The sequence below is a fragment of the Miniopterus natalensis genome, chromosome 9 (assembly GCF_054644295.1).
Source record: "Miniopterus natalensis isolate mMinNat1 chromosome 9, mMinNat1.hap1, whole genome shotgun sequence".
NCBI classification, from domain to species: domain Eukaryota; kingdom Metazoa; phylum Chordata; class Mammalia; order Chiroptera; family Miniopteridae; genus Miniopterus; species Miniopterus natalensis.
In genome coordinates, this window is record NC_142089.1 from 27,220,960 (window position 1) to 27,234,723 (window position 13,764).

The window sequence follows — 13,764 nt, forward strand, 5'->3', positions numbered from 1 at the left end:
GAGTGGAGATACACTTGGGGAAGGAGTTTCTCAACATTCACCTGCACTGCGGGGGAAGGAGTCTCAAGGAGCCCATGGTGGCTGGGGGAGAGGGCACCAGAGGCAGGCCTTGAGAACTCCCACCCAGTTTCAAGGGTCCTTTGAACCCCACCCAGTTCTCCAGTGGACATAGCTCTTGCCTTTCTATGTGTTCATTCCTTAATTTATTCCACTCTGATCCCCAACACTGCTCTGTGCCTTGCCCTGTCAGCCTTTGGGGATACCATAGCCCTGCCTTGGGGAGGTCATGGCTGGGAAGGGTTGATGGCGGGCCAGGGTGTGAGACCACCCTCCCAACAGCTCAGGCTCCACTTGCTCCACTCCCACTCCCACTCCTGCCACCTTGGGCACTTTTGGGGGGTGCTGCAGGTGAGGATTGAAGATAAACAAGAGGAAAGTTTTCTTATTGATCAAGGAGGAACCACCAGGCCTGAGTTACTGTTGGTGATGATGAGATTGTGGGGAGAGGGGGAAGGAAAGAAGGGGCGGGAACAGGTAGGAAGGAGGAGGGGAGGAGGAGGCAGGGAGGGGAGTTGATTCTCCTCACGCTGGAAGAACCAAGCTCCACAACCTGCCAGTGCATGTGAAATTGAGCCCCTTCATGGATCTCTATCCCTCTATGGTCAGGGAGTCGGTCCCTGTAGCTCGCGTAGAGAATAGCAGAGGGTCGAGCCTTCGGTGGGGGAGAGAGGAGACTTGGGTGCTGGCATGGCTCCACAATCTCCCACTGTGGGACTTGATGGATTCTTTTCCTGCAGGGTCTCAGCTTTCCCATCTGTACAGTGAGATGGTCTCTCCCATTTTTGGTTGGGTTTTCCAACATCCACTGGGTATCTTCTGGATGCCCAGCCCTCTGCTCCCTACTCTGAAGAGGGGGAAATAAGGGCCATTCAGAGTGATGTGGGCCGTGATCGAGGGAGCCTTCAGGTGGTGGGAACACAGACAAATCAGGGGAGGCTTCTAAGAGGAGGTGCCATCTACACTGATCCTTCAAGAATGAGACTTCTTAGCTTTGTCTTATGCTCACCATATCAGGACAGAAGCCACAAGGGGCAGATGTCTCTGTAGGATCATGAAGGTGCAGGTGTATGAAGAATGGTGTGGAGGGAGGAATAATGTTTTCTGCATAGCCACACACCCGTGGGCCAGGTCCTCCTCACCACAAACCCTGTGGGCACATGGGGCCTTGAGGTGGATCTCTAGAGAAAGCCTGGAGCATGTTTTTTTCCATTAAATTTAAGCCATTAACATTTATTGAGCATCTACCATGTGCCCTGATGGTAACCGGAAGAGGGCAGCATACACTAGGTTTAAATAGGATTAATAATAGTTTTATGAAAAAGACTTCAACCTGCCTGGAGACTGTTGAGAGAGGGAGACACAGCTGGTGGAAGAGGACCGGGAGGGTACTATGGTTAAGGGGATTCTTGGAACCAGGGCTTTAAAGCTGAGGGTTTTGAAAGATAGGAGCAGGGGGTCCTCCAGGAGAACATAAGCCAAGGCTTGAAGTCTGCAATGTGTTTAGATTGCTCAGGAGCAGTGAGAGGGCTGGGGAGAAGAAGGAAGGCTCGAGGTTTTGTCCGGAGTCTAATACTCAGAGTCTCAGGGGAGGGCTCAGCTCAGGAGCCACCTCCTCTTGGAAGCCTCCTATCATGGCAGTGACCACTTTGTCTAGGATTCCCCCTCATGCCCCCCTCCCCACCCCCGTCTGGTTCACTGCTGCTAAGATCCCCGAGGAGTTGCCCAGAGTTTTGATGTCTCCAAAGGAATCGGATCCAGCCCTTCTATCCAGCCAGGGAGCTTTAGAGGCCCAGAGCCAGTCCTTGGGGACTGAGGGGCTCAGCTAGGCCCCCATCTGTGGTTTGTGTAGGCCTGTGGTTCACTTCTGTGGCCAGGCTGAAGCAAGGGACTGGGGTATCCCTGGGCCCTAAACTCCACAGAAACCAGTCAGTAGATCAAAAAGCTTCGCTGCAGTCCAGAGAGAAAATCCGGGTCAAGAGCCTAAAAGAAGGATCCCTGTGGAGCTTCCAGTGACATCTTACTTCAGAATCCTCTACCCCTACTCCACGTATTTCGTTGCCAAGAGCCTTGACCAAGTGAATGCAGATCTGGCATCTCCAGGGCCTGGTTCATCTCTGGTTTGGACCCAGGAGGGCTTTGAAATCAGGGTGGTGGGCGGGAAGGGAGGGCAGGGCAGGGGGCAGCCCCTCAGCCCTGGCCTCAGGCCTCCCCAGTCCCCCGACCCCCTGGCTTCAGCTTCTCCAAGGTTCTGCTCACGGTGGCCAGGCTGCTGCGGACTCCTGGGGGAGAGACCAGGATGGGGCTGCCTGAGTAGGCAGATCTCTGGGTCAGAGCAACCCAGAGGGACCGTGGAGCAGAGTGGGATAGAATAGGGAGAGAGGGGAGTCCCAGGAGGCAGTTTCAGCCCAGTTCACAGAGGCATGGGTGGTCAGAATGGCCCTTCAAGAAGACAGCAGACGGGTGTGGGGTTAGAGGCAGGACTGGGGCTGGCTGCCTGGTCTCCGTTCTGGCCCCACTACTTCCCAGCTGTGTCACTTAATTTCCCTGTGCCCGTATATAATGTGGGGCTAATTATAGTACCGTCCTCATATGGTTCTGAGAATGGAACAAATTAATATATGTGAAGTGCTTGGAACAGTGTCTGGCATGGGACCTTTTGCTGAGATTGGGCATCCTACCGCTGGAGGCAGGCACTGTGCGCTGGGGCCGTCTTTGAGAAACTCCTGCCCTGGAATTTTCCAGTGTGTGGGGATGGAGCAGGAGGAGGATTCCCAGTTTCAGGTACCAGCTCTGAGAGTTGGATTCCACAATGTGAGAGGAGAGTGAGAAAATAAACTGGGGCATTGGATGGAAGTGAGGGGAAGGGGCAGCAAGGTGCCTTCTGTCCCGGTGTCCATGCTGGGCAGGACAGAGAGACCCTGAGGACAAACAAGCAGGGCTCAGCTCAGCCTGGAGCAAGAAGGTTTTGACTAAACACATGGAAGAACTACCCAGCTCTTTGGGCTCTCTGGGATTGGGCAGACCCCTTTTGCATGTCCCTCAAGATTTCCTGTGGGTCCCACAGAGCTGCTCAGCCAGAGAGGAAAGGTGGAAGATGGATTCTGGAATTTGTGGAACTTACCCTCTTTATTGCCATTGGTGCTGGATCTTCCCTCCCCCTGGTCTGGTGCTGGATGGGGGTGGATTCTCAGGCTCCCTGTAGGATGAGACCACCCCAAGCCCCCTGGTCACTAAGCCATTCTCAAATCAAGGCCAGTTTTGGAAAGGGAAGTCCTTCCTGTTGTCTAACCTCCATTCCTGCTGCTGTCTTCACTCCACCATTGCATTACTTTAGGCTTTAGGTCTTCCACACGATCTGGGCTGGTGTGTGTGTATGAGGGGAGGGAAGGGGAAATGGGCCTTTGAAGGAGAAGATGGCAGGTTTTTAAGGAGATGGGGGTTCTGGGGAGAACTGGGGATGTGTAGAGCTCCATAGGATTGATGGAGATGGGAGTATGTATGTGGGGAGGTGAGATGAAGTGGGAGCTATACAAGGGTCCTAAGGTCTTAAGGGAGATAGGTCTTTATGGTGGCTCAGGGATGAAGTGGTGTGATCTGGAGATCTTGGAGGTTTGGGGGAGATGGAAAATCTAACAGGGGAGATGGGAGTTTTAGGTGCTCTAAGCTGGTTCAGGCACTTTTGCAGCAGGCTGGAGTCTGCTGTATTGTAGTCATAGCAACGCCTGCACCCCCCCTCCCCACAAACATACACACACACACACACACACACACACACACACACACACACACACACAGAACAACTCCAATACACACAGCCAGGAGCAGCCACACATGTGGGCTCTGCTCCCCTGCACAGTGGGCCACAGACTTACACACAAAAGGTCTCACAGTCTTTGGCAGACTGCTGGGGGCGGGGAGGGGACTCACCTATATTAGGCAGGATATGGTCCAGATTGAACCGAGCCTTCAGGAAGGGGTAGGCCAAGATGAGGAGCCCTGGGATGAGAGACACAGAGGGGTTCTGTGACGGGGAGGGACCTGGTGGATGTGAGCTGCATAAAGCTGTGGGTGGGCTGTGAGCCTGGGGGTGGTTTATGAGGGTGATATAAGGCATGCATGGAAGAGCACGAGTGCAGGTTGGGACTGTGGGTGTGTAAATGTGAGCCTGTGAGTATGTGCATGGGGTAGCTCTCTAACACCCAGCCCCAGGAGGGGCAGAGAGCAGTGCCTGCCTGGGGAAAGGGCTACAGGCTGTGTGGGCCCAGGCTCCTGGCTCCACCCAGCGGGCTGAAAAAGGGCCCAGCTGCCACTACCACCACCAACTCTCCCCTGCCCCACCCTCCTCTAGGGAGTTTTAGTCCTCCCCTGGGGGGCTCCTCAGCATGCTCCTTTCCACCCAGACCTGGGGAGGGGGTAGCAGAAGAGTGGGTCCCGCCCTGCCCATTCCCACTCTATCCCCAGACCAAGTGTCGGTCGCCCTTGGCGGGAGTTTACAGGTGCAGATGCCCAGAGCCCACAAGCCCAGGGCTTCTCGGTCTGTTTTTGGCCCAGGGTTGTGGAGTGGGGTGAGGGATGGTACTCAGCATCACTGGGAACATCAGTGGGACTCGCCCAGATAGGCAGATGGACAGATATGCCGCTGAGACATACTGAGGGAAAAAGGAAACCCTTTGTCTGAGCTGCATCCTGTCTTGGCTCAAGGAGGGTCCACTGGGAACTCTGTCCCCTTTTACCTGCTCCCATCCACCCACCCCTACAGGCTTATGAATCCCACCGCAAACCTAAGAGCCCAGGCCTGAGACCGGACAGCCAGGGGGGGAGTAGCCAGAGAGGAATGTGGCACAGCTCCCTCTCCCGTCTCCTCGCTCTGGAAGTCCATGGAGGAAACCTCACCCCAACCTTCTCCTTCCCTGTATCCCCAAAGCTGCCTTGCTCACACCTCTAGCTTCTACCCTCTCCAACCAGTTCCTGTTGTCCCACCCCTTCCCTCCATTTCCTGTTCACCTGACCATGCCCCTGCTCCCTCCGAGCCCAGCTCACCCAGACCAGCGGCGCCAATAAAGATACCACCCAGGGCAGCTGCAGCTTTGGACACGGAGACGCCGATGATGATGCTGCCGGCCACCAGGCCAAGGCCCACACACGCCAGCTGCAGGCAGCGGAAGTCTCTGCTGTTGATGGGGATGTCCATGCAGGCCTACCCAGGGCACCGTGCCCAGCCAGTGGGGCCTCTCCCCAGAAAAGCCCTGGGGGTCCTGATCCTCTTGGTTGTCCCTTGTTGGAGCTCTGCCTTGAGGGTGGAGTTTCTGGGCAGTAAGATTCTGGACTGGTAACCCTTAGATATATCTGCAACCCTATCCCACAGCTCTCCTTAGTGCCCCCCCCAACCTTTACCTAAGATCTCTTCCAGGTCATCCCAGCTTACTGTTCCTCCCCTAAAGACCCCTGAAGCTGGGGACCACTTTTGGGACTCCTGCCTGGCCACATGCAGTGGTGGCTGCCAGAGTTCTGGAGAGCTGGGCCTGCCCCATGGAGTCCTCCACTGCCAGCCTCCTCTTGGGAGAGCTCAGCCCTAGCTCCCCTGCCCTGGACATCCTGCCCCAGCTCCCTGGAGCCTGCTCAGCTGCCACTGAGCCTTGGCCTATTAAAGTTTAAAGCAGTGGGGTGGAGGTGGGTGGGGCAAAGGGTTGGTCCAGAGGCCCGGCTCCTCTGAGATGTAGGCAGCGGGGAGGTGCTGAGTTATTCATGAGGTTGCAATGTGAGCTGCTGCCTGGGTCCCAGAGGCCCACTGGGGCAGTCAGCCAAGGTTCCACTGCTGGTCCCCAGCAGGGAAGGATGAGCTACTGGCTTCAGGTGGGGTTCAGGAGCCAGGGATGTGAGGAGACTCCCCGGCCACAGGTTCAGGGCGCACTCTGCTGTACCCTTGGCTTGGAGGTATACCTGAGCCTCTGCTCGGGGACTCAGAGAGAGTGACGGAAGGAGACCTGTAGGCGGTTCAAGAGGCAGGAACAGCAACTAGGACAGGAGGAGAAGGAGAGGTGTCCCTTCAAATCCACTCTGTACGCCTGTCCCCCCTTTACCCCATTCCATCCCACAACCTCTGGCTCCCAGGCAGGGCTGAGGGGTCCTAGTTTGAATCCCCCCCCCTTCTCCTTAATTAGGCTTGGTACCCACTCCCCTTTAGTTTTCAGTGGGCTGAGAGGGTGAGCCCTTCTAGCCTCCTGGGAACCCCGGCTGGGAGCTGATAGGGAAGAGCGGTGGTAGGGACCAAGAGGGAAGAGAAACATTTATGGGCTAGGGCTGGGAGAGGAACTGGAATGGGAATCAGCCTAGGTGGGGGCTGGTGTCTGTGGCCTGGGTCCGGAGCCTGGAACATGGCTGGCGCCTCCTGACCTTTGGCTTGAGCTCCTCTGCCCAGACTGTCTGACTCACTCGCAGGATCCACCACCTTGAGGCCGGGCAGCATTCACCCAGCCCAGCCAGCCCAGCCCTGTCACCCCCCCCAGTTCTAGCTCTCATCACTAATTGCATTCTTTGGCCCTCTATGGATTAGGGACTCCCTGGTCCCAGATATGGCCCTGGCCTTAGCCCTGCACCTAGACACCTGGGCATAGTCTCCAGGGTCCCATCGCAGCCACCACTGATTTCTCTTTGGATCCCCCCTTCCTTCCCACCACACCTGCGGACTGGCACAGCTGGGACCCCGGTCTCTGCCTCCAAGGCTGCCCCTGCCCTTGCCCCTCCCCTTAGCCTTTGCTGCCCTTCTGCTGAGTGTCTGCCTGTCCCCTGTGGCCTGGTTAATACCGCCTCATCCTGCAGGACCCTGCTCGGCCAGCCCCACTCTGAAGCTGTTTCTGAGGTGCCTGAGTGGGTGGGCTGCCTCTCACTGTGCCCATCAGTCCTCATTCTCTCTGTGCCCCATTCAAAGACTGTGAGCCCCTTGAGGGCAGCTGCAGAGAGTGAGCTCCACAGAATGCTGTGGCTGGGGGGACCTGGGTTAGGCTTCTGGACACAGGCAGAACTCTGGGAAAGCTCAGACCCACAGTCACCTCAAGCTGGCAAAGAGGAGGGCCTCGGGCACCATGGGACCTCTGTCTCTAACAAGTGGCTTTCCTTGGTGGGGATGGAGGAGCCTAGGAAGGCCGGGGTCACCTGACTGAGCTTTGGCTGAGGGAAGACACTACCCAGACACTGGAGAGAGGCCTGGGCAGGGACAGGTGTGACCTCAAAGGTGTGTAGAGAGGAGGGGCGACTGTAGAGCACCCACAGGCTCCCTGGGCCATGATCCTGGCTCATAAGAGAAAGCCCCTGGAGGTGGACATTCCCCAGGCACAGCTGCTGCTGCCAACATCCCCCGTGCCTCTCACCAGGATGAGGTCTGATTATTCCTCTAATTAGGCATCAAATGACAGCCATGTCTCTGTTACATGTAATTGATCCCCACTGACTGGTTTTAGAAGGAGCCATCAAAATAATTGTCCATGAAAACATGTTCCTGAGATGTGGAGCTTTGGGAATCTGAACATCTTCCCCAGAGCCCCCCCCTCTGTTTCCACAGTGTGTTTGCATAATTCCCCCCCCCCCCCCCCAGGCAGGGCCTGTGCCGGCTCGTCCATGGTGTAAGAGTGAGGGTGGTGCTTCCACACCATCAGCAAGACAGAGGCTCTGAGGCCATGTCTCCCACCTGGAACTGTGGGACTGGGACCAGCCATGCCTTTGCCTAAGCTTCACTTTGCTCATCTTGTGAATGGGAATGGGGGTGGTAGAGGCTGGAGGAGGGATGCTTGTGCATTGTAAGTTTTAGATTCCAGAACATTCGACCTCTGAAAACTGGACACTGAATTCCAAATTAGTTTTTCTTTGACATTGCAAATCCTTCAGGGCACAGATCAGAGGAGGAAATATGGAGGAGACACACATTAAGCCACTATCAGTTAAAAAATCACAGAGAGCCCTGGCTGGGTAGCACAGTTGGTTAGGGCATCATCTCAATACACCTGAGGTTTGATCCCCAGTCAGGGCACATACAAGAATCAACCAATGAATGCATAAATAAGTGGAGCAACAAATTGATGTTTCTCTGTAGTGATGCTCTGAGACCCAGACCGACCAAAAGATGCTGGCTACTTTGAAGAGAGTGGCCTCTCCCCACAGTTCTTAGGTGTTTTTCATTGAGTTTTGTTACACTTCTGTCCCCAACTCAAAGCCCATTCCTCAACTGTCAGCATTTTATATAGAAAAAACATCCTTTTTCTCAGCATACCTATTAGGCTGTAGAAAGAGGCATGTTTAGAATTCGGAAGCAGAACCTTCTTTCTTCAATAAGATAAAATGTCTTGAGCTTCAAAAAAAGAACCAAACAGTATCACAGAATCATGTCAGTTCCTTTCTAGAACAGATGAGGAAACTGAGATGTGGGAGAGAAAGGATTGTCCCAGAGTCCCTGATAGGACCTCAGTGTCCAGAGTCCCTGCTTGGCTGGGAAGTACTCCAGCATATCTCTGGCCCCGAATTCTAAATTACCTTATTTGCGGTGGGAGGAACTGGCAACCCCGCATTCAGAGGAATCAGTCCAGGACTGCATCTTTTCCCTCATCACAGGAGAGCATCATTACGGGCTACTCAGAACCAGTATGACGCCTGCCCCTCCGCTGATTACACATGTAGAGAGGAAGGCTTGCCAGTTCTTACCTCCACATAGGCTGTATCATCTCTGAAATAACATCTGTCCGTGGGTGATGTGCTTACTATAACAGGTGAACGAGATGGAAGCTCAAGGCACTGGAGCTGGACCACTCACTGCTCCCCACCCCATGAGCATCAGAGCCCTCCTCCCTGAAGCCTGGGTCCCGCAGGCCCCAGGCTCAGGATGTGGCTAGGCCATGGGTCTCTGCTGAGTTCCATCACAGAATCTCTGTCTCTGGTGAGGCCAGGGCTGGCGGGTGCCTGCCTCTGAGCTTTCCTTCCCAGATCCAAAGGTGGAGTGGGGGTGGGGAGGAAGAGTGGGCGAAAGGCCTCGGCTTGGTTTAGTTCTGTTTATTTTCCTTGAGGGGTGAGGACCCTGGAAAAGAGCATGATTAATTCACTGATCCCCTGGGGAACAGGCAGCTTTCCCGGGCTGTTTGGAAGCTGAAGTCAGAAAGCAGCTTCCAAGGCAACTGCTACCATGGCAACAAGAGTGCCAACCATGGGGGAACCTTGCTCCTACATCCCCTCCAGACCTAAGTAGCTGGAGCAGTTGGCACAGGACCCAGGCACTGTTGTTCTTGGAGCTAAGTTTGGTGAGGGGGCAGTCAGTCGGGAGGTAGATACTTGGAGGGAGAAAGACTTGATCCCTGTGCCCGGGCCCCAGATACAGGAGTCCTCGGGTTCTGCTTGAACCAGGATGGGCTGGGGCTGAGGCCTGAGACACTCCATTGTGTGGGATCAACTCTCCTAAGGTATAATCTAAGTGGGAACGCTGGAGCCTAGGAACCTGCTCTGGGAACCAGTTCCAGAGCCTCCCTCAGTGTGTCTGCCATATCTGCCTCTGCCCAGCAGAGCCAGGTACATGGCCTGGTCCTCAGAAAGGGTAAGGCACTTCCAAGGTTGCCTAGTGAACAGTGGCAGAGGAAGGACTAGAACCCAGGGCCCTGGCCCCTACTGCTGCCCCTTGGGGATAGGGACCCCACCCTAAAGGGGCAGAGCAGCCTGTCAGCTGGAGGATCCCATAAAGGGCTAGAGGCCAGGCCCATCTGGAAAGTCCAGAACTATCTCCACCCACACAAGCCAAGGAAAGGGGGAAAGCTCATCTCCATCACCAGGACCCAGTTGAATCACCTTGCCCCAGGTGGTAATAATAAAAATAACCAAAACTAGCATAGCTAACAATTATTGAGTACTTACTGTGTGTGTGCCTGAAATTACCCTAAACACTATATTTATTAATTTTTCACTTTCACAACAGCCTGCCCAATTTTTGGTTACAGAAACCAAGACCCTCAATGATTAACTTGCCCAAGGCCCAAAGCTGGTAAGTGGCAGAACTGGGATTTGAACCTGGGCAGCACAGCTCTGGGTCCCAAGTCTCTCTGGAAAGAATTCCAGTTCTACCTTCTTAGCTGTACAGCCCCAGGCAAGCTATTTTTTACTTTCTCTGCTTGGGTTTTCATGTTAAATAGGGTAAAATAATAGTACTTTACTGCATAGGGCTGCTGTGAGAATTAAATGAGATAATGCCTGTCAGCTTCTCAGACAGAACCTGTTACTAAGTGCACACTAATGTTAGCAAAACCAGAGCAGGCGCGGTAGCATTTAAGCAGAGTGGAGGATGGGAGAGGCCTTGCTGGGGATCTGGGGGTCTGGGGGCCTGGGGTGGGGAGGTGGTGTGGTAGAGGGCACAGCCTGAGCACACAGGGGCAGGAGAGATCGCCTGGAGTTGTGTGTAGGGCAGTGAGGGGCTGAGGCATGGAGGTGATTGATCCAGGTAGCCCCTGGAAGTCACATCCCTGCTGGGCCAAACTGAAGGACTGACAAGGCTGGGAGTGGAGTCCAGAGACAAAACTCATACCCTGGTTCTGAGTCCCCAGGGGACTGGGAGACTTTGGGCCAAAAGGCTCAGATCATGCAGGCCTGATTTTCTAGCCCATTCCCCTCTGGCCCGATGAAGACTGACGTGAGGGTAGTGAGGGTCCTGCAAAGCAAAGAACAGAAGTATGTTATCATCATTCACAGTGCAGGACAGCTGGTAGCTGGGCCCATCACGCACCCCCTGAGTAAAGAACCCCTAATCCCAGCTCCCAGCTCTGCTCTCCCTGGGTGAAGAGCTCCCAGGGAACCCAGTCCACTGCCCTGACACTCAGGCCTCTCTCTTGCCACCTCCTTGGGAACTTTTAAAGTCCCTTCCTGCCTTAGTTGTCTCCAGCCTGGCTCTGAGATTACACGGGACACGCACATGAAAGCCCCTGCGTGGTGAACATACAGGCTGTGGATGGGAGGCACCGTTTTTCTTTGTTGCCAACTCTGGCAGGACAAGCGTAGTCCCGGGCACACAATGGATCCTCAAGGGCTCAATGCTGCTTTAGATGGAGGGGAACTTTGTTCCCACTCAGGTGGCGGGCAGGGCTGGGTACAGGGCGCATCAGCTTAAAGCATGCTTTGAAGTCCGCTGTGATGGCTGCTGACACCACCACTTTAAAGGCAGAGGCTGTTTCTTACTCATCTCTGGCACAGACTAGGAAACTGACAAATGTTTGATGAATTTCATTTCCTCACCTGAAAAAGAAAAGCAATCATGTCTCCTTCACCTTGTTTTATGAATCCAATGAGGTGCTATATTTAGAGGTCCTGTCTCCTCTTCAGGTTTGCAGGTGAAGAAAGGACTACCAGGAAGGCCATAGCTACAATTTAAAAGTTTTATTAAAACAAGCACAATGTGTAATAGCATCGTTGTGTTGTATAAATGTCTAAGATACACATACTGATTTTCTTTAGGTAACTCAGCAGCTCAGCTTATCTGATGCCAGGTTTGCCTTCATGCTCTTGGCAGGCAGCAAGTGCCACCTCGCTCAGACCAGGGCAGCTGGGCTGCCTTGGATCTGGCTCTACATCAGGCACAGAGCTCCTTGTAACTGCTGGGACCTGTGCTGCCTTCCATACCAGGCCTAAGATGCAGCAGCAGACTGGGTCTCTAAGTCACTCATCGTGGTGTGATAGTTTAAAACCAGTTAGAATAATAGGAAACAGCGGATTAAAACCTTACAAATGCATGGACATCCAGGAAAAGAAGAGCGAGCCTCTGCACGCTCTGGCAAGTCCATGGGCTTGCAGTGGGCGTTTAAACTCCCATCTTTGCTGGAAGAGCATGGTTAAAAAAACAAACATTTTAAAAAACAAAATACTGCAGACTTTAGCAGCAATCCCAGACAAGGAAGACGATGATAAATGAGGGACACACTTCAGTCACGGCAAAGAAAGATTATGTGCTTCTCTGTGCTACAGACTGGAAGACTGATCTGGCTTCCGGAATGCGAAGTCTCTGCCCTTCCCTGAATTGAGGGGATGGCTTTGCTCAGCCCAGGGGGAGGACATCCAGAGGACAGAGGAAGGTGGAAGGACCAACAGAGGAGGGGGTGACCGTGCAGGGAGGGAAGAGCCTCTGTCAACTGACACTTCTCAAGGCTGGCTCCCTGAAGGCTGCAGCACCAGCCACCACTGCCACCCATTCAGGAGAGCAGGCTGGATCCAGGATTTGCAGGCGGGTGAGCAGGTGGGCAGGAGCCCAGCAGAGATGTCCCTGCCTCAGGCGATTATGCAAAGTGACAAGTGATTGCTTTCCTTTTCAAAGACAACCCCTTTGGAAAAAGCTTTTTCCTTGAGGTCTCTGAGGAAATGGGGGGTTGGTGGGAACCTCAGGGCCTCTGTGGATGAGAAAGTCCGGCTGTGGCCACACAGCAGGTCCCTCTGCCGGATCTGCAGACTTTAGCCTCACAGGTTTCCAGGGCCTGAAAGGTGTGACTGGGGTCGGTCAGAGAGCTGTGGGTGTGGGCCGGGTCCTTCATCTCCACTGCGGCCTCCCTGGGTGAGGGCCCTCCGCCGGGCCAGGCGTGACTTGGAGGGAGGGGAAAGCTTCATGGAGCAGAAGCCCTTGGCCAGTGCCTTTGACTCCTCTGCCAGTTCATTCTCCTCGTGCTGAGACAACTGGCGGTTAAGGGCAATGGCCTCGGCCGCGAAGAGTGTCAGGTCCATTGTGCTGCTATTTCTATAGGGACAGAAGGGAAGGCAGAGAAAAGAGGGAGGCAGGAGGACTCAATGGCTTCAGCCAGGCCAGTTCCTTGACGCCCCCACCAACTGCTGCAGTTCCATACTTCCACCACCTTTTTCTGAGCCAGCACGGGGCTGCTCTCTCTGAAGTAGTTCTTGTGTGGGTTTGGAATCTGACTTCGCTGAGGCTAGAAAGGCTTTGAGCCTCAATTACTGTCCTTGGACTTGAGAGACAGATGCCCCTTTCATTCAGCGCACCCTCCTCTAAGTCCCCAAGGCTCTGCACAGAGCTCAACAGAGGAAGGGCCTCCTCAACATATGAAACCCACCCATGTATGTCCTTCTCCCAGGTCAGGGCTGGGAGCTCCAAGGGCAGGGGCTGTCCCTTTGTGTCTGTGTCCCCAGAAGCCAGCACAGGGCTAGCACAAACAGGCAGTATTTGCTGAGTAAATATGCTAAGGTGGATCTGAGATTTGGAGCATCAGGGCATCTGGATATCGCTCTAGAGAATCAGGTAGGAACCCAAGCTGGGCAGTAGCATTCTGGCTCAAAGGAATTAAGATTATAAAGGTATAAGACTTCTCTGTGTAACTCCTAGAAATGACCATGAGGTTGGTTTCTGGAGGGGTTCCCACAATGCTTTAGCCCTAGCCCTTCGGGAATATGGCAGTGCTCATGAAGAATGTGATTGAGTGTTAAAAGGCACTGAAGTAAGCCCCGGCTGGCACAGCTCAGTGGTTAGAGTGTTGGCCTGTGCGCATGTCAAGGGCATGTACCTGGGCTGCTGATTCAATTCCTGCCTCATGTTGGGGCGCATGTGGGAAGCAACCAATCGATGTGTCTCTGTCACGTCGATGTTTCTTTCTCTCCCCTCCCTCCTCCCTTCTACTCTCTCTAAAATCAACAGAAAAATATCTTCACTCCTTAGGCGAAGATTTAAAAAAAAGAAAAAGGCACTAAAGA

General features: G+C 54.1%; 2 protein-coding genes across 4 annotated transcripts in view; both read right to left on the bottom strand.

Annotated features, from left to right (window-relative positions):
* Positions 1-1,237: 1,237 nt before the first annotated feature.
* Positions 1,238-5,423, bottom strand: KNCN (kinocilin). The gene is made up of 4 exons (XM_016199336.2): positions 5,101-5,423; positions 3,988-4,056; positions 3,182-3,256; positions 1,238-2,339 (listed from the first exon to the last, which is right to left on the bottom strand). The coding sequence occupies exons 1-4, from the start codon at positions 5,249-5,251 to the stop codon at positions 2,260-2,262; spliced, it is 375 nt and encodes a 124-aa protein (XP_016054822.1). The 5' UTR covers positions 5,252-5,423; the 3' UTR covers positions 1,238-2,259.
* Positions 5,424-11,439: 6,016 nt separating this feature from the next.
* Positions 11,440-13,764, bottom strand: part of MKNK1 (MAPK interacting serine/threonine kinase 1) — a 38,821-nt gene continuing 36,496 nt past the window's right edge. For 2 of the 3 annotated variants that reach the window (XM_016199293.2, XM_087820408.1), the window contains one exon: positions 11,440-12,799. In XM_016199293.2, coding sequence (XP_016054779.2) covers positions 12,526-12,799 — 274 coding nt within the window. In that variant the 3' untranslated portion in view covers positions 11,440-12,525. The remainder of the gene's footprint in view (positions 12,800-13,764) is intronic. The other variant, XM_087820409.1, reaches the window with a different exon arrangement.

What these genes read in the sequence shown, in the direction of transcription:
- KNCN (XM_016199336.2), bottom strand. Translation starts at nt 5,251, where the DNA reads ATGGACATCCCCATCAACAGCAGAGACTTCCGCTGCCTGCAGCTGGCG. An exon ending in CCATATCCTGCCTAATATAG is followed by an intron (nt 3,257 to 3,987) that starts GTGAGTCCCCTC and finishes CTCATCCTACAG; the next exon opens with GGAGCCTGAGAATCCACCCC. An exon ending in CACCAATGGCAATAAAGAGG is followed by an intron (nt 2,340 to 3,181) that starts GTAAGTTCCACA and finishes TCTCTCCCCCAG; the next exon opens with GAGTCCGCAGCAGCCTGGCC.